Below are 20,235 nucleotides of genomic sequence, written 5' to 3'. Positions count from 1 at the left end.
GGGACCCAGTTAGGCTCCTGAGCTCCACTCTGCCCTGTCCCCACCCCACTGCCAGCTTGGATCAGTGCTCGCCATCCATTAACGTGTTATAAATGTTTCGCATCTGCTCCTACAATGAAGTTCCTGCTGTTGGCACCATCCGAGCCTTCCTGCTATTATAAACAAAGCCTGGAAGGATCTCTTGGCACAGATAGGAGCTAGAGCATGATGGGTTCCTGGGTCCCTCTTGGCAGGTTTTGTTTCTCATGCCAGTGGCTTTCCTGTACCAGAAGCTGCCCAGACAGATGGACGGAAGTGCTGGACTCCAAAGAAAGGGGTTGATGATGGATAGATGTCCTGCAGGGATAGCTGCACAGTAGTTGTGTCCTTTGCTGGATAGCTTAGCCTGTGCCCTTCCTGGAAATGAGCTGGAGGACGTACTGAACATGAGTGATGACTGTTCCTACTCCACCCCTAGTTTTGAAGTGATAAGAGATGCATGAAGGGACCAGTATTCTGCACAACACACCCCAAGACCAATTCTTAGCACAAAGGAGATTTATTTTTCCCTGGGGGACAAAGGGTAGGGGATAAGAGACAAAAACAGGAGATAGAGGATGAGGGAGAAAGAGAAGGGAACAAAGGGAAGGGGGCAAGAATATTTGTCCTGGAGGGACAAATGACTGCCTCTGGATAGAAAGGAGACAGACATGGCCCGTAGGCAAATGGCAGTTTATAAAGGTAAAAGGGGAAACCCCATGTTAGGATGAGGTAATTAATTTTAATTGAGGATGTTAATTAGGGCAGCCAGAGGAGGCTTTTGATTGCTGGACTTTGATAGCTGAATCTTGGTGGTCAGCCTCAGGAGGAGCGAGTGGCCAAATAAGGGAATAGACCTTGGTGACTAGCTTTAGGAATGTAATGGAAAGATTTTTAGCAAGGAAGAGGGAATGGGGGAAGGACAAGGCCTGCCAGAGCCATGGTTGCTGTGTTCTGACTGGCTAGAGTCTCTTCAGTGGTTGAAAAGGGGAATGAGACAAAAATGAGCTGGGAGGTGAGGGCATGTGAGAGAGAGGGATGTTGCCTGGAGTGGGGGGTGATCTTCAGATTGTTCACAGTCCCGTATGTGGTTGGCTGAGTAGAATAATGTGGGTATCTTTATAAACCCTGACAGCAAATTTTCCTTATTCATAAAGGCTTAAAAAAAAACCTTTAGCCAGCTTCATTTTAAAGAAAATTTATTCCTGAGGCATTTTAATTGAGTTTTTATGGTAATTCTGTGTATTGCCTATTGAATCAACATATCAAATAAACTATGCTTCTGTTTATCCTTTTATTCAGTGAGTCTCTACTCTGTCTTCAAGATAATGAAGTGAGTCAACCCAGAGTTTCATGAGTTGTGTACATGATAAGGCAAGGCTTTTCTTGGTGTTTTACAACTAATTTAAGCAGCATTTTCCACCTGGTTTCCTTTAATATTTATTTATTTATTTGTGTGTAGTATGTGTGCATTTACATACACACATGGGGAAGTCAGAGGACAATTGAGGGGATAGTGTGTATTATGTGTGCATGTGTGTATACACATATGGAAGTCAGAGGACAACTGAGGGGATTAGTTCTCAGTATACTATGTGGGTCCCAGGGATGCAACTCAGATCCTAAGTTGGTGGCAAGAGCCTTTACCCACTGAATCATGTCCCTGGCCCCAAATATATGGATTTTTTTGATGAAGGATTCTATTTTAAAATTTTATTTCATTTTTTATCATGTGTATATGTATAGGGCTGGGTATTAACATGTGGATGACGGTGCCTAGGTTGTCTAACAGAGGTAATCGGATCCTGTAGAGCTAGAGTTACATGTGGCCATGAACTGCCTGATGTGGGCACTGGGAACTGAACTCGAGTTCTTTGCAAGAGCATTGTGTGTTCTTAAGCCGTCTCCCCAGCCCTTTGATGAAGGTTCTTTTTCATATGCTCACGAGATGTAAATTGTGTGTAAGTGCATATGTTTGTGTATGTATATGTGTGCATGTCAGCACCTCCTTGAACTCAACGCTCACTCTTAAGTCTTAACTCTTATCTATGAGTAGATATAGACTTTCCTAGGCTGTGGAACATACCCAGGAAATAGGTTCCCTTAGTGGCAGTGGTAATTGGAGACAGTCCACAGTTCAAGTTAACTAGATTCATTGTCCAGCAGTTCAGTTTGAAATGATCAAGGAGACACAAAGCTGGGTCTGAGAGCCAGGAGGTAGCTGATGGGGGAAGAGACTTCGAGAGGTCTGCAGAGGTTCCAGAGAGTTCAGGCACACAAGGATGAACCTTCCATCGAGAGAAGGAGTTGACAGGCTACTGTGAGGGGAAAGTCTGGGGCCTGCATCTTCAGCATCATCCTGAGTGTTTCTTTCCTGAGGATCCTTTGTGAATTACTCGAAGAATCAAATTTTAATGATGAGGAACTGGGTTCTCATGAATTATTCTTAAGCCAGATTTCCCTTGTTCTGTAGAGGTGTGCTTAAATTTCTAAAGATGGTTTTACATTTCTCTGATTAACTCTTTTCTTGCTTCCCACTTTCTGAAGTCCTTCTGAACCTAAGTTAGGGGAAAAAACAAAACTCTGAAATTATCAAGGCAGTGACAGTTAGTAACTGTGACTTTGTGGAAGTCTCAAGTCCTGACCCTCATCTGGAAGATCAGACTAGCATCATCGCCCCTTTTCTAAGCCTGTCTCACTGGGGACTTGGAGGATTATCTGAAATCCTGAATTCAGAGGACATGGTGCCTCTCACTCCGGGTGCCCAAACAGGTCAGTCCTGTTTCTCTCCTCATCATGTTTGCTGTCTTCCCCTCTACGATTGGACAGGCTGCCTCCTCTGTTGTCATCCTACTGAGATGATTTGTTCAGCCCACTCTGGCCCAAGAGTCCTTCTGTAGTCTAGGCCTGCTACAAACCTGTAACATCCCCTTGCTTTCCCCCTCCCCAATGCTGCCATTATAGTCATGAGCTACCACCAGCAAAACTATAGGTTCTTACTGAATTTGATGGAGGGAGCGGCGGGGGTGGGGGGGGGAGAGGAGAAAGGAGAGAGAGGAGAGAGGAGAGACACTGATCTATGTGGGAAACTGTGAGGTCAAATACTTTGAAGAGCCTCATTATCCAAAATGAGTGAAACCAAGAGGTGTGAGTTATGTGAGCTGCCCTAACTCCAAATGTGTGTTCTACCTGGAACAGCCATGGCAGAAAAGATCCCAGTACCTGATACAGGACATGGAGGGTTCCAACTGAGTCAACAAGGACAGAGATCTCTACCTCTCTTTATTGTGTTATGGTAGCTTTAGAACAGTGCTGATTATTTAAGAATTCAATTGTTTTGCACTTTACATTTCAGTTGTGAATTAAGAAGTACTTTTCAAAGCCCATGTTGCTGAATTTCATTTCAGTACACCTGCATAATTGGAAACTTTTAAAAACACACATAAATATATTTGGGGAACATACTGTGAGATTTAACATAATTCTTTTGAATTGTGAGATTGAGGACTTTTATTCTTTTTTTTTTTTTTAAATTTATTTATTGTATGTGTATGTCTGCAGGCCAGAAGAGGGCACCAGATCTCATTACAGATGGTTGTGAGCCACCATGTGGTTGCTGGGAATTGAACTCAGGACCTCTGGGAGAGCAGCCAGTGTTCTTAACCCTTGAGCCATCTCTCCAGCCCTTATTCTTTTTTTGTTTTTACTCATTTCTCCATTTTTTAAAGATAAGAAACCTGAGTTGTCTTGATAAAGAGAAAATTCTTTTAATTTTTAATCTGACCTTTTGAATTTGTTTTTAATAACATTCTTATTTATTCTTAAAACATTTCATAGTTTTATACAATGAATTTTAATCACATTCATTTACTTCTAACTCCCTCCAACTCTTTGCGGTGTCCCTACCTCATTTTCAATCCCAACTTCATGTCCTCCCTTTTCTATTATTAGTAACCCCAAGTCCAATTAGTAATGTCCAGTGGGCATGGACAACCTGCCAGCTCCCACATTCCCAAAGGAGAGTGGCTCTCCCTCCCTCAGCAGCCATCGGTTGATTCTTTGCCAAGGGCAGGATCTCCCCACTATATGCTGAATTTTGACTGGCATGATTGTGTGTAGGGATTCCCAACTGCTGTGAGCCTATGTGCCACGGCCATGCCATGTCTAAAGCCAGTATTTCACAGCTCTCCTCTCCCTCTCAGCTCTGACTTCCTTTCTACCCACTCTTGTGTTGTGTTCTCTGAGCCTTGGCTGAGCTGAGGTTGATACAGATGACCCACCCACAGCTGAACACTTGCAGTTGTTTATATTTAGTACTTTGACCAACTATGAGTCTCGGAACTAACCATTACCTTCTGTGTAAAGAAGCTTCTCTGACCAAAGTTGGGGACAGAACAAATGTATGAGTATACACTTAAATATTTAGAAGACATTTTGACAACGTGAACATTTAGGAAAAAAAACCATTACTAGGCTATCCCCTAGGGTCTTTGATCTCCCTTGTCATGGGTTTCTGACCAATTTAAAGTGTCAGACATCTCTCCTGTGGAACAGGCTTCATGTCTAATCAGAAAGCACTTGGTTATCCCCACAACTGTCCTACCATTATTGCACCAGTGGACACTACTTGCCAGGCAGGTCAGTATTATAGTATTCAAGGTCCATTGCTGAGTAAGATGATGTCTTTTCTCCTGGCACCTTCTGGCAAGGAGAGAGTTTCAAGATTGTTTTCTCTATGTCTTGCATCCAAGTGAGTAGTGTCTTCAACAAAAAGGGCTTACCTTGTAGTTATGGTAGGTAACTAAGAGCAACAGCAATAGCTTGTGTTGTTTGGGTGCATCTGGAGCCTCCCTAACCAATAACATGTAGAGAGGTATCCTGTGCCTGGCTGGGAGATTTTCAGTTAATAACCCCTGTCTTCTGGGATCAACATGGTCCACCCATGTAGGGTACTTTTGTTCAAACTACTTTAAAATATGTATTTTAAAATGAACATATAAACTAATTTCCATATGGTTTCTTTATATATCTCTAGCTTTGGATAACCCACCCTATACTCTTTTTTCTCCGTTATCCCCATATCTACACTTAAACCTTTAGCCCAAGAGCTCCTGCCTTCCTTCCACATCACCTGTAGCCCCTCTACCATTTACATTGTTTCCCCCAGGTTGGAGGTGCATAGATTTCCATATAGCTTCATTTTAAAATAGTTCTTGAGCCCTGCCCTGTTCCCACTCAACCAGAAACATCAGGCTTTACCCAGCCTCTGGGAGGTTCTGAAGTTCCTTTGAGTTTGAGAATTACTGGTTTGGAAAAGTGGTTCTCAGTGTCTTTGGGGCATTGTAATCATGTGTGAGTTTTAAGAATCTAATTGCTTGGCTCCCAGTTAGTGTCTCACTAATTTGGGATATAGACAGCACATTGGGATTTTTAACAGCTCCCTAGTGAATTTCCAGCTATATTCCAGCCCTACAGAGCTTGATGAAATATCATGCACTTAGTACTCCTGAGTGGGGAGGGAAGGGGAGAGGCATATTGTTTCCAGCTCCTACATGACCCTCCTTTCCCCTGGAGAACATGCCCTTCCACTGCCCGATTAAACAGTGTCTGTGAATGGGGCATTTCCTATGCTAAATGAATATTCACTCAATGTGATTTGTTTTAAAGGTTGCTTATAATGCTATATTTGTTGAACAAATGTAGACACTCATATAGCACAAATATTAACTCCTAAATCCTCCAAGGTTTTCCCCATGATATGACATCTGGCAGGCATTATTGTAATCATCTCTTTATTATCCACACTAATGAAGTACTAGCATGGCATTGGTAATTGAAAAACACTGATCATTTAAAAATCATTCAGGCTATTACCAGCTCTGCTTCCCCAACCAGGAAGCACCGAAGAGTAGGAAATATTGACCGATTACCATTTCCCATCAAGGTGCTAATGCATACTATTTCTCTTAGAAAAAGGATAAATAAGAGCCTTCTAAATGGTAATCCCCCTTTCTGAATAAATGCATTTTTAAATGAACAGCTTACACATACAACAAGTGAACAGCGTACGTGCTACTGTTGAACCAGTGAGTTAAATGTGGTGTGGTGTATGTTGTATGGGATTCAGGATGTTGGGAGGCCCAGTTCTCTATCTTATGCCTGTGTAACTGGAGATGAGCTACTGTACCCTTCACTAGGTCTCAAAGTGAGGTCTCCCAGCCAGCAGCTGGTATATCACTTGAGAATGTGTTAGAAATGCAAGTACTTGACTCAGACACTGCTAACAAATTGGACTCTGACAATGAGTTCAGCAGTCGTTGCTATCATAAGCCCCATTGGGGGATCCCAAGGCCTGCTAGAGTTTGAGCACAGCTGTCCTCTACTCCAGGGTGTTCAGTGTAAGGGGCTGGCCAGGGTTGTAGATACACAGTCCAATGCTCTGTCTAATAACTGGGGTGTATGGACCCAAAGTAGGTCTAGAGATCTTCTGGAGCTTGTAACCCCTAGGATGTATTGATGAAGTAGTTCAGCTGAAAATTTTACATGTGGGCGAGAAGATATTCGGATGCCACAGGCCCAGGTACCAAAGTCTATGTACTGAAGGTACTCATGCTAAAGCAACTTGCTCTATTTCCAGCTGGTGAGTACATTGTTCTCAAAGTGTAGACTCTGGTGCTTTGGAAAAGGAAGCAGTCATTCTGTTCTCCATCCCCTGGGACTTGAGAGCTGTCTGTTGTGATTCACAGAGTACCACTTCCTCAGGAGCTAACAAATGGCATTTTAGAAGAATGTACAGAGGTGCACAGGCTTCGCAGTAAAACAAGGGGAAATTTCAGGCTATTCATCAAAGCCTTATACCTTCCTTTTCAAGACAGGTGGGAAAAATAACATGGAAAAGAAAAAAGAAATCTGTACACAGAGCATCGCATCAATGAGGAAGGAGTGGTCCAGCTCTTGGCTTTGCTGAGATCTCAGCATATTGTGTGTGCGTGCGTGCGTGCGTGCGTGTGCATGCGTGTGTGTGTGTGTGTGTGTGTGTGTGTGTGTAGAAAACTTTCAAATATTTACACATATACTTACACATATTTAGGCCTGTGGTTCCATTACTTTTCTTGTTATCACAAATCCATGGATGAAAAATGATTTCACTCACTATTAAACAACAGAAACTAAAATATTACTTCAGGAGACTGGGAATATTATACCTGAAATCAGACAGAGAGAATAGTTCACCCATCTACAAAATAGAGTATTTTCTACCTAAAGTGCACTGATGCTTCTTTTCTTTTCTTTTTTTTTTTTTTGAGACAAGGTTTCTCTATGTATCCCTGGTTGTCCTGGAACTCACTCTGTAGACCAGGCTGGGCTTGATTTCACAAGAGATCTGCCTGCCTCTGCCTCCCGAGTGCTAGGATTAAAGATGTGTACCACCACCACTGCCTAGGTGGGTCTTTCTGTTTGTTTGTTTGTTTGTTTGTTTGTTTCTTTCTTTCTTTCTTTCTTTCTTTCTCTCTCTCTTTCTTTCTTTGCAGTGATGTTTCTTAATTAGAACAAATCATTGAATAATCAAAAGCAATTTTCTAATTAGCTTCTGTGTAGCAAGAGCCTATTTGTTGGAAACCAATAGGACATTGAGAGTCTTGTCTGTAACAGGGTCTGGGAGGGATGGAGACATTGTAGCTAAATAGGATGCATCACAGGCCCATTCTGCCTGAGAATAATGTGGCTTCAGAAGAGCTGACAATTAGGGACTGGGTATCTTTGTAAAATTTGCAGCAATGTCAGATTGGTCAGCTGCTGTGGATATCATTCCGTATAAATAAAACACTGATTGGCCAGTGGCCAGGCAGAAAGTATAGGCGGGACAAGGAGAAAGGGGAATTCTGGGAAGTGGAAGACTGAGGGAGTCACTGCCAGCCATGCCATGACAAGTAGCATGTGAAGATGCCGGTAAGCCACAAGCCACATGGCAAGTATAGATTTATGAAAATGGATTTAAGCTATAAGAACAGTTAGCAAGAAGCCTGCCACGGTCATACAGTTTGTAACCAATATAAGTCTCTGTGTGTTTACTTGGTTGGGTCTGAGTGGCTGTGGGACTGGTGGGTGACAGAGATTTGTCCTGACTGTGGGCAAGGCAGGAAAACTCTAGCTACAGTCAGCATCTTGACAACACAAGATTCGGCCTCAAACGTGCACCCTGGGTTTGCCCTCTGCCTCTGATGACACTGGCTCTGAAACTGACGAGCTATTCTAACTGTCAGTGCCTCTGCTTCCTTTCTGTCAAAACAAGATTTAACCTCTTAGACCTGGTGAAGTTTTGATGAGGACTAAGACGTAGCATTTAAAGGACATTTTGCACAAAATGTGCAGCATGATAAGTGATTTTATTATATACCAACTGGCTACATGGTACTTTAAAGGAACTCTAAACATCAATTACATTCAGCCTTCCACATCCATGGGTTCCTCACCCACAGATTCAACCAACCATTTATTGAAAATACTTGAAAGAAGTTTTTTCTGTACTGAAAAAAAGTTATCATTATTTTTTTGCTTATCAATACATTATAAAATCACTTCATAGCATTAGCATTATATTAGATAATACAAGTAGTCCAGAGGTGATTGAATTTAGAGAATTTGCTTAGGTTTATACAGCTCTATGCTATTTTAGAAGAGGGACATAAGTATTCTGAGATATTGTTGCCCAGAGAGGATCTGTAACCAGTCTCCTATGGACACAGGGGACAATTGCTCTCCCCCCTCCCTCCCTCCATCCATCCTGCTCTTCCTCTCTCCTTCCATCCTTCTCTTTCACTAAAAGGACTCTCTGAATACCAGAGAGTATTCTATTTAATAGGCACATTATATGACCAAGAAAGAATGTGATCAGTGGGAGAAAACGTCAAGGGGTCTAGTTGGCAATACTTTTAATGGGTTGTTAGAATTAGATTCAGAAATCAGAGACGTTGTCCTTTTTTTCACTTGAATACATTACGTTTAGTACAGGGGATTGAACCCAGGGCCCCATGTATGCTAGGCAAGCATTCTACCACTCAAGTACATCCTTAGTCCTCCATAGGTTTTTCTCTTTCAGACAGGCCCTTACTAAGTTGTACAAGATGGCTTTGAATTCCCTCCATAGCCCAGACAAACCTTAAACTTGGGATCCTCCTGCCTCAGCCACCTGAGTAGCTAAGATTACATGACCAGTTTGATTTCTTTTGTGTTTATTTTTGGAGTAGATGAATAGGCTAATACTCGAAATTCTGAAATGAATATTGTGTTTTGTTGTCTTTTGTATCTGTCTGCCTTGTTGGCTAGTCCATGCTACATGGTAGCTAATCGCGGATAGTCTATACTTCTGTGAAATAAGCCCCTTTTAGTCCAAATGCTAGCAGCACCAAAGTAAGTGAGTCCAACTTCTAAATTGGGAAGGGGAAAATGTAGGAACAGTAGGTGGTGGAGGCACAGTGTCCAAAGAAGATGTTACCAAGTCTTGGCCAAAACTGTACTCTGAAATCCTGAGCAGGCTTCTGGAGGCATCTAGCCACAGTTTCCCATGAGTCCCACACAGGTAGCAGTGGCATCTGCTTGATGGGATGTGGTGAAATTTAGTGCACACGGAGTTCAAGATAGCGATAGCACCTTAACCTCCTCAGTAAGTAGCAGTCCATGTGATGTCACCCAGCTCAGGAAAACTGGATGCATCAGGGTATTAGTTTGTCTACACGGGGCACATTCTACTATTTTTTTATTTAACTTTTTGTTGATTCTCTGTGGATTTCGCATCGTGCATCCCAATCCCACTCTTCTCCCTGTTGCTTTGCATCTGCCCTCTGCCCTTGCAATCTTCTACTCAAGATCAAGCAAAATAAAATCTAAAAGAAAAAAAGAAAAATCTAATCATGGAAGCTGTAGTGTGACAGTGAGTCACACAGTATATCTTTTAGTCCATACATCTTACTTGCAAGTGTTCATTGCAATGAGTCATTGGTCTGGTTTGAGGCCTCTGGTTTCTGCTACAGTATTGATACTGGGTCCTCACTGGGACTCTTCTTGGATATCTTGTTGCTGTTCTGTGCCATGGAAATCCTGCAACTTTGGGTCTGCAGGACTAGTCCCTTCATGTGCTTCAGCAGATCTTAGATGGGGTAGATGTTGGGATGAGCTAAATCATAGCCCTGGTTCTGGGCTTGGGCAGTTCCTGGGTTTCTAAGCCTGCCAGCTCTCTCTCATCCTCAATACCAGGGTGAGCTCTCCAGCACCAACCTGGCTAGCTCACCTTAAGGAGCAAGGGGCTTGGCCAGTTCTTCTGTTCTCACACCCCTGGGACTGACTCACCGACACCTATACTACCAGAGCCAGCTCTACAGTGTTGCCGTGGGGTGTGTGTGCAGGAGGCACTCTTCTGAGTGCTGCATCTGGTGAGAGGTAGGGTCAGCTCTCTTGCTCTAGTGACCTTAGGGACAGCTTTCCCACCTGTCACAGGCAGTGAGAGATGGGGCGGGGGTCTTCTCTCCCTTGCCCACACCACCATATGGCAGGTGAGGGGGCGGGTCAGATCTCTCACCTCACATTCTCAGGGACAGCTCATCCATGCCCCTGTCAATGAGGTCAGCTCTACTGTGCTGCCCAGATGAGGGGCAGGGCCTGCTCTCCCTAGTGCTGCAGCTGGTGAGGGGCAGGATCAGCTCTCTAGCCTGCCACAGGTGACAAGGGGAGAGGGGGAGAGGGCATTTATCCTTTGCCCTATCATCACATGGCAACAAGGGGTGCAGGGTGAGCTCTTCCACTTTCATGACCTCAGGGAATGTTCACCTGCACCCCTGCCAGCAGGACCAGCACTGCTTTGCTGCCAAGGCAGGGTGCAGGGCCTGCTTTCCCTAGTCCTGCAGCTGGTAACAGTTGGGGCCAGCTCTCCTGCATGCAGCAGGTGGCAAAGGTGAGGTGGGAGAGGTCGTTTGCACCACCATATGACAGACAAGAAGGGCAGGACCAGTTCTCCCACTCTTACACATTCAGGGTCAGCTTGCCTGTGTCCCCTCAAACAGGGTAATATGATCAGCTCTGTTATGCTGCCCAGGTGAGGTACAGGATCTGCTTTCTCAAGTACTACAGCTGATGAGGTACAGAACCAGTTCTCCCTAGTGTTGCAGCCAGTGAGGGGCAGGGACAACTCCGTGCACCCTGTCCTCTCAGCCTTTGGTGGTAACAGGAGCCATGGACATCAACTCAGATCACAGCTTCAGCAGGGCCCAGGCCCGTACATCACTATGACCCTGGGTAGCAAGCAGGCCACCCACCTTGGCCCACTCCTCACTGCCTTCACCTCTTGGGAGCTATCTCTCTCTACAGGACAAGAATCATTCTCTCTCTCTCTCTCTCTCTCTCTCTCTCTCTCTCTCTCTCTCTCTCTCTCATACCCCACCCTATATTTGCTCACCACCATAGAGCCCAGCTGTCTGGTGCCACAAGGCACCAGGTGGGCCCATGTTGTCTCCTCTTGGCCCTAGGCAGAGAGCTCAGGGCAGGCATGTGGATCTTTGTCTCCTACTCAGTCTCCACATTCTACTATTTTTTGCTAAATAGCTAAAATCATTGAAATCTCTATTAGGTTATTTCCTGTACTTTGATTTTTTTTTCAATTGGATATGAGTTGGACCCTCCCACTCCAATAAATATGAAATTAAGACAGAGCTGGGCTTGGAAAGCTAGCTCAGTGATTAAGAATGTGTACTTCTCTTTCTGCATCCAGAATTGAATTCCCTACACCATATAAGGTGGCTCATAACCAGCTGTAACACCAGCTCTAGGAGTTCCAATGCCTTCTTCTGTCCTCTGAAGGCACCTGCACTCACAGGTGCACAAACCCACACACTGATATAGACAAAGACATATAATTTAAATAAAACAAGACTGAGCTACACTGTATTTGATGTGCCAAATGATTTTTTTTCTTACATTAATTTCATGAGCTAGGTACATCTTTCTCATTAGTAGTTAATCCTCGGTATTTTAAAAGCTTTCCAATGTTTTATCAAATGAATCAGGATGGAATGTCATAATAACATCCAAACTATTGTGTTAATACAGTCCACTGAATGCACATGATGAACTAGCTGCTTTCAAATAGGAGTTCTGGGCAACAGACAGAACCATTCTTCCAGAATTTTAGATAATCTTCATCAGTTCTTAAATAAAACTTCAGGTCATCCTGAGAAAGACAAGTGACATGAACTCTTATTCAAATGAACACATTATTCAAATGTGGAAAATTGTGGGTGGTTTGAACCTTGAAGCAGTGAGTAAAAAAGGCTTTCTTATACTAAAGTCAGAAAGAATCACTATTAGCCGAAATTTCCCTAACAAAATAAAGATTTAAGCTGTTTATGAGAAAGTACTCAGAGGTAAAATGAAATTAATTGCTTCATGCAAATTATCTAGATTTTTAAAGGAGGTCTAAATTGACAGGAAGACAAAAATGCCACCATATTTGACTATTTTTTAATTTTTCTTTTCTTTTTAATTTTTTTCTTTTATAAAAAAATAGATTCTTTTCTCATACAATACATCCTGCTTATAGTTTCCCCTCCCTTGACTCCTCCCAGTGCTTCCCACTTCCCCTCCCCTCTAGAATCACCCCCTTTCTGTCTCTCATTAGAAAAGAACAGATTTCTAAGAGAAAACAACCAGACATGACTAAACAAAATATAACAAGATAAAGCAAAACTATCATATTGAAACTGGACATGGCAACCCAACAGGAGGAAAAGAGTCCCAAGAACAGGCTCAAGAGTCAGAGACCCACTCGTTCTCACAGTCAAGAGGCCCATGAAAATACTAAGCTAATAGCTGTAATATACATGCAGAGGACCTGGTGCAGACACATGCAGGCCCTGTGCTTGCTGCTTCGGTCTCTGTGAGTTCATATGCACCTTGCTCTGTTGATTCAGAGGGCCTTGTTCTCCTGGTGTCCTCCATCCCCTCTGGCTCTTACAAGCTTTCCACCTCCTCTTCTGCAGGATTCCCTGACCTATGAGGGGAGGGATTTTGATGATGGAGACATTCAATTTAGAATCAGTCTCTCTCTCTCTCTCTCTCTCTCTCTCTCTCTCTCTCTCTCTCTCTCTCTCTCATGTCTGTATCTGTTCTCATCTGCTGTGGGAGGAAGCCTTTCTGATGATGACTGGATAAGGCACTGATCTGTGAGTCTAGCAAAATATCATTAGGAATTATTTTATTGATTTTAATTTATTTTTAGATGATAGTGTTTGGGTTTACCCTGAGTTTCTGGACTATCTAACCTTAGGTGCTTGGTTACCCAAGCAGTTGTGGATGTGGGTTCCTTCTCGTGGCATGGGCCTTAGGTCAAATCAGACATTGGTTGTCTACTCCCACAGGTTCTGTGCAAATTTTCTACATTAGCAGATAGCATTGTGTGATATGGGCTTCTGAAGTAGTTAGACACTGTGGAATGTTAACTCTAGTGACTTAACAAATCCGTTATCTCATATAGCTGTAATTTGTATGGTGGAGCAAGATAACCAATTTCATGATTCTCATTCAACATCGTACTTGAAGTACCAACTGGAACAGTTAGGCAAAAGAAAGAAAGTCACTTATACTGGGAACGCAGAAGTCAAATTGTCCATGTTTGAGGATGGCATCATCCACCGTCTGTGGGAGAGAACGATGGTGACAAGACACCCATGGCCACCAAACCTGCTAATGCTAAGTGAATTCTGCCCAATGGAAGGTTCTAAAGCCAGTACACAAAATCAGTACTGCTGTACAGCAGGGGCAGGTTATCTCTGGCAGTCTTTTCCTTTTTTCTTTTTAATATATAAAAAAAAAAAAAGAAAGAAAAAAAACCACAGTTTCCTTGAGTTCATTCACCATTTAGATCAATGTCGTTTGGGCTGGCTTTGGTGACTGATGGAGGAGAGCAGATAATTCAGGCTTCAACCTCTCATAAGGATGTTTGTATTAAGTCATCACCATGCTGTGTGTGGTAACTGACATGCTAGATACCCTTCTTGAGGGCAAGCAGATGTCAGAACCCTGTGCACATCTATACTTTTCCCACTGCCTGTACTTAGAGACCTAGCTAACCCTGGACAGTTCACAAACCAGCTGAGAGGTGTGATTATATCTGGCCTCACATACGAGTGTGAAGAAGTTAAGACATGGGTGGGTTGTGGCTTCCTGTGGTCAGCTTCTGTCATAAGTCACAGAACTGTGGCTTCTCCCCACAGCTCCTCTGCTGAGTGCCATTGGCTTCACTTCAGGATAGCCACCATAAATATAACTCCCTCATTAATTTCTTTTTCTTGATATGTTACTTGTCTAATCTTATATTTGATCTCTAACTGGGTCTCCTAACACCATGTATAAAAGCTGTTTATTATTTTTTTCTGAACCTGAAGAGCTGGGAGAATTCCCCTCCATGTTTATTGGCACAGAGACAAGCAATGGCACCACTTTGGATTATTTGGCATTCACCTTGTGCTGCTTTAGTCCTGAGGAGGATCTCAGTTCTCCTGTGGTTGGTGACATCTGCTGAAGAATTAACAGTGAAAACATTCTGTTCTCCTCACAGAATCATGTCAATCCTGCCATGGACTTCACACAGACTCCTCCTGGGATGCTGGCTCTGGACAACATGCTGTATTTCGCTAAGCACCATCAGGATGCATACATCCGGGTAAGTGTGCTGGTTCTTCTCAGATACTGCCAGTGTCCTACGGAATTCTGTTTTCAAACCTACGCACAGAAGGAGATTGTTATTAGATGAGTCACTCAGTGGATTTTCTCTTACCACTGATAAACTAAAGAAATGAAATTTGTAGCACGAATCTTAAAAGGTCTGATTAATAAAAACATACCCAGAGCCAGGTATTGGGGTGAACGCTGAAGGATCAGAGAAACAGAAAAATCCACAGCCACCTCACATTGCCACTTTCCTCAGCTGATCCTGTTTCCTCAGACTGGAAGCCTCTAAGTCCTCCTCCAAATGGATCTCAGCTGAACTGCTGCTCGGAAGCCTAAAAGCTTAACCAGGCTCTAGTTCCTGGTCCTCATGCCTTATATACCTTTCTGCTTTCTGCCATCACTTCCTGAGATTAAAGGCATGAGTCACCATGCCTGGCTATTTCCAGTGGGACATTGAACTCACAGAGACCCAGACGGATCTCTGCCTTCCGAATGTCAGGATTAAAGGTGTGAATACCACCATTTTCTGGCCTCTATGTCTGTCTAGTGGCTGTTCTGTTCTCTGACCCCAGATAAGTTTATTATGGTGCACAATATATTGGGGAACACAATATCACCACAGAAATTGATCAAGGGGCTAAAATAAGGATGCTTAACTTTTACCTTTTTTCCATTTTTTAATCATAAAGTTGGTACTGGGAAATGATTTCTATAGTTTAATATTGAAATGTGATAAAAACTATTAAGTAACAAAAGGAACAGAAATGAACTGCATATCCAAATCTTGCAAAACCTCAAATTTGGTGGAGAGTCCCTTTAGACTTATTCCTGTGATTGGAAAGAGGCCCAGAATCCTTACTGCTACATTGCTTCATTTCAGTCTAATGTTAAGAGATACAATTAAAAAAAAAAGCGCAAATAAAGAGAAAAATGGGAGAGTTGTGGAGAGAAATCTCCCCACATTTTATAACAGACGGGGCACACTCTGGGCACTAAATTAGGTTGTTGATGGGAGGCAGAAGGAAGTGGAGAGCTCTGTGCTTCTGTGAAAGAGCAGATGCCACCTGGTGCCTGGGCAGTGCCCTGCAGAGAAGAGAGGGGGTGACAGTACCATAAATGCTTGTGCATTGGGTTGTACATTGGAAGCCCTGGATTTATGATGACACTGTGTCCCTGTTTTCAGGGAGGAGAGCTCAGATGTAATTGGGATGGAATAGGTGCAAGATTGAAATCAAGTAGGGATGTGAATGAAAAGGGAGTTGGCATGTAGTTACAATGACGACTAGCCCGGAGGTTAGAAAGCATTTGAAGGACAAATTGCTTGAAGTAAGAAGAGTCGGGCTGCGCTGCAAATTGAACATGTCCTCCAGGTACTGGGACATTCTATGCAGGACTTTCAGTGGCATTGGTTTCCTGGAGATGTGACTGGCACTGTTACTGGTTAGTGATTTCAATGTGGATGATTCCATTGTGTCTGGGCTAAAGTTTCTTCTGTTAAACAAGGGAGACATGGGGGCTCTCAGCCATGATGGCACTTTCTGAGCAGGTCTTTTGAAATGAGTGTTGTTATGGCCATGGGAAGATATTGGGTATATTTGGGTAGTCTGCAGTGAGAAATTGTATCACCCAGCAGTGACTCCCTTGAATGAAGTCATGTTGGACTCCATATTCTCCGTAGGCCCTATATTTTAAATGTATGTAGTTTGAGAAGCTTTGACCTATTTTGAATTGGTATTTGGAATTTGAGTATATGAAGGACTTCACGGTCATTTCTCTGAAAGGTTTGCAGTCTGGTGCATGGTCAGAAGTTCTGTCTTTCCTAAGATAATAGTTTTTCCATAAAATTTTGATCTGAGGTCCAGCATGGTGACCACAAGCCTTTAATCCCAGTATTTGGGAGGCAGAATCAGGCTGATCTCTGTGAATGTGAGGCCAACCTGATCTGTGTAGTGAGTTCCAAACTATTCAAGGCTACATAGTGAGAGCCTGTCTCAAAATAGACAGATGAACAAAGAGAATGCTCTACCATCACACACACAAAAAACCTCCCTTAATTTCAGTTACGTATATACATATCCACTGCAAAGGCATTTTCTGTGGATGCAATCTGTTTTCATCACAGGAAAATTAGTATTTAGAGAGATCACACAATATCTAGCCTCGGAGGATTGAATATGAACAGTAGAAGCCAAGTAGAAATTGAATTTCACATCAACTGATTGATGGTTGCAGATAAATGCCTCTAAGATTAGAGCTCACTGATGCCAAATGTATTGTTAATTGCATAAGAAGCATATGTCTTATGAAAAGTAATTTAATGTTTTAAGCTTGATTTCTCAATGCATTTTCTAGACTGCAATAAGTGAAATCAATACCATGGCAACCTGAAAGAACTTTGTATCTAACAGAGATTTGAGAGACGCTTAGGGGCAAAGCAAGGCGGGTCTTTTTTGTTCTCCTGCACTTTTCTTTACAGGTTGAAATATGTGCATCTCGTATATTGTTAAATTTTCTCACACGAGTCCCTTCCATGATGTTTTCTAGGTCCCGGGTGAATTTGGCTCATTGACTGCTAGATGGAAGGCCAAAGCTATGTGTATAAATGCCACTTACATGTGCAAAGTCTGAGGTTTTCTGCAAGCGGGGTTTTGGTGACTGAAAATAGACATTGTGGTGGTCAAGTACAAGTGCTCTGCAGCCCAGAGTGACCCCAGTCACATGACTTCATTTGATCTTTGACCTGGGAGGTCCCTTCCAAAACATTAAGAGGGATTTATTTATTTATTTATTTATTTATTTATTTATTTATTTATTTTTGTTTTTTTGTTTTTAGAGACAGGGTTTCTCTGTGTAGCTTTGTGCCTTTTCCTGGAACTCACTTGGTAGCCCAGGCTGGCCTCGAACTCACAGAGATCCGCCTGGCTCTGCCTCCCGAGTGCTGGGATTAAAGGCGTGCGCCACCACCGCCCGGCTGGGATTTATTTTTTAAATAATATTTTATTAATTCCTTAAAGATTTCATACAGTGTATTTGGATCATATTCACCTGCCCTAACTCCTCCTAGATCCACATCCCTACCCAACACAACCTCTTGTTCTCTCTCCATCTCCTCATCCAGTCCGGTTTGTGCTGGCCAAGTACTCATGAGAAGAAGGTCTGCCTGGGAGTTTGACTAATATATCAGGGGTCACGCCATTAGAGAAAGTTGGCTCTGCCTTTCCCACCAGCTATCAAGTGCCAGTAGCACCTCAGCTAAGGGAAGGATTTCATCTGGTTTGAGCTGGCACAGGTCTTATGCATACAGTCACAGTCTCTGTGAGTTCATGGTACATCTGCCTTGCTGTGTCTGGAAAACATTATTTCCCTTAAGTCATCTACCACCTCTGGAATCTTTTTTTTTTAAGTTTTTTTTTTTTTTTTTTTTTGGTTTTTCGAGACAGGGTTTCTCTGTGTAGCTTTGCGCCTTTCCTGGAACTCACTTGGTAGCCCAGGCTGGCCTCGAACTCACAGAGATCCGCTTGGCTCTGCCTCCCGAGTGCTGGGATTAAAGGCGTGTGCCACCACCACCCGGCTTTTTTTTTAAGTTTATATTTTGATAAAAATCCACTCTTTTTTTTTTAACAAGGTAAAACTCCAGTGTGTATTCAGCTATTCGTTTATTATGTGTGTTATTTGATAGATTCATCTTCTGTTCTGGAATAGAGACTTGCTGTTCATGTTCTTTGCCACTCAAATTTATGGTTGGGATTTGTTTAAAAAGAGAAGCTATGTGCTGGGTGTGGTCATGTACGCTTTTAATCCCAGCACTCAGGAGGCAGAGGCAGATGGGTCTCTGTGAGTTTGAGGTCAGCCTGGTCTACAAAGCAAGTTCCAGGACAGTGAGAGCTGTAGAGAAACCCTGTCTTTAAGAGTGAGAGACAGAGGGGGAGGGGAGGTGCCCCCCCACTAATATTCCCTTTGTTTGTGACATTCCTCTACCTTTATGCTTCCTTGATCATTTTGTTTTTAGGTGTTATCTTGCCCTCTGCTCTATGTCCCTGCCTTTGTCTTAGCAACCTCGGGCACCTGCATTTGTGTGTCCTTTGAAGACCTTCCTCACCTTTGCCCTTCTGTTGGCACTTGGTATTATTTTTTGCTCTGAAGCCATTTGGTCCTGCCTCTCAGGGTTGTTGCTTAGCTTTTTTGGAGATTTGTTTTCCTCTATCTGCCTGTGAAATGTACATGACACTTATATCTCTGTGAACTTTTGCAGGCTTCATGAGTTTTTTGAATAACTACAGATCCCTACAATGAGCTAAGTGTTGGCCAGTCCTCAGGGAACAGGTTGCTAGTGAGCCCTGACACTGAGGAATTTCCTGTTTGGATCAACAAGAGAGGAGCACATGGCGTGGGGATGAAGAGACCAAGTCAGACAGTTTTTATGTCACTTGAAATGTACTTTGGTAGATCGTGGGTACTGGACAGTGGTCAGTCTCCAACACAGATGTGAGGCAAGTTTCCTGAAGGAAGTGTTATATCTTAGTATTCTATTGCTGTGAAGAGATACCATGACCAAGGCAACTTTTATAAGCATTTAATTGGGAGCTTGCTTACAGTTTCAGAGGGTTCGTCCATGATCAGCATGATGGGAAGCAGACAGACATGGTGCAGGAGCAGTAGCTGAGAGCTTTACATCCTGATCTGCATGCAGCAGGCAGAGAGAGAGTGAGACTGGGCCTGGTGTGAGCTTTTGAAACCTCAAAGCTTACTCTCAGTGACACACCTCCTCCAATAAGGCCATGCCTTCTAATCCTTCCCAAATAGTTCCCCTAACTGGGAACCAAACATTCAAATATATGAGCCTATAGGGACCATCTTCATTCAAACCGCTACATGGTATTGACTGGGTGTTTCAGTTACTTTACACCTTTCTGTGACAAAATACCTTGACAAGAGCAATTTGGTGGAGGAAGGGTTTATCTCAGCTGACAGTACCATTGGACACAGTCCACTATGACAAGGGAGTCATGGTGGGAGGAGCTTAGTCAGGAGATCACATTGCTGGAGTCAAGAAATGGGAGAGAAAGGTTTGTCATCAGCTAGCTTCTGCCTTTTTAACCAGTCTAGGACCCGAGCCCAGGGAATGGTGTTGCCCACTCTTAGTGTGGGCATCCCTCCGCAGTTAACCTGATCAAGATAATCCCTCCACGCACATTGGTGTAATTCAACCTTCTGTCAAGCTGACAGTATTAACCATCATACCAGGTGAAGGGAAGACCTGGGTGAGGTGTCAAATAAAGGGGAAAATGTGAGTGAGGTGTGACAGTGTGTGCTTTGTTCAGGGAGCCAATGAATGCTAAAATAGCAGAGGCGAGATGGGAGCGGCTTCGACAGTCCTAGCCCAACAGGCAAAGTGGGGACAGGTCATTAGAGGCCTTTGAAACTGTATTAAAGGTGCTTTTCCAAACCTAAACATCATTTACAAGCAGATATAACCATTTACAAACAATAAACCTAAAC

The 20,235-nt window shown here is 43.1% G+C and overlaps 1 protein-coding gene across 3 annotated transcripts in view; it reads left to right on the top strand.

Annotated features, from left to right (window-relative positions):
• The window catches only part of Elmo1 (engulfment and cell motility 1), a 534,626-nt gene that overhangs the window by 245,683 nt on the left and 268,708 nt on the right, over positions 1–20,235 (top strand). For all 3 annotated transcript variants that reach the window (XM_052729418.1, XM_052729416.1, XM_052729419.1), the window contains one exon: positions 14,624–14,728. In XM_052729418.1, the coding sequence (XP_052585378.1) occupies positions 14,624–14,728 (105 nt within the window). The remainder of the gene's footprint in view (positions 1–14,623; positions 14,729–20,235) is intronic.

Source organism: Peromyscus californicus, unplaced genomic scaffold (genome assembly GCF_007827085.1).
Source record: "Peromyscus californicus insignis strain IS unplaced genomic scaffold, ASM782708v3 Scaffold_8__1_contigs__length_139910024, whole genome shotgun sequence".
Taxonomy (NCBI): domain Eukaryota; kingdom Metazoa; phylum Chordata; class Mammalia; order Rodentia; family Cricetidae; genus Peromyscus; species Peromyscus californicus.
The sequence above is the reverse complement of the archived record's forward strand: the minus strand, read 5'-3'. Positions and strand labels throughout refer to the sequence as shown.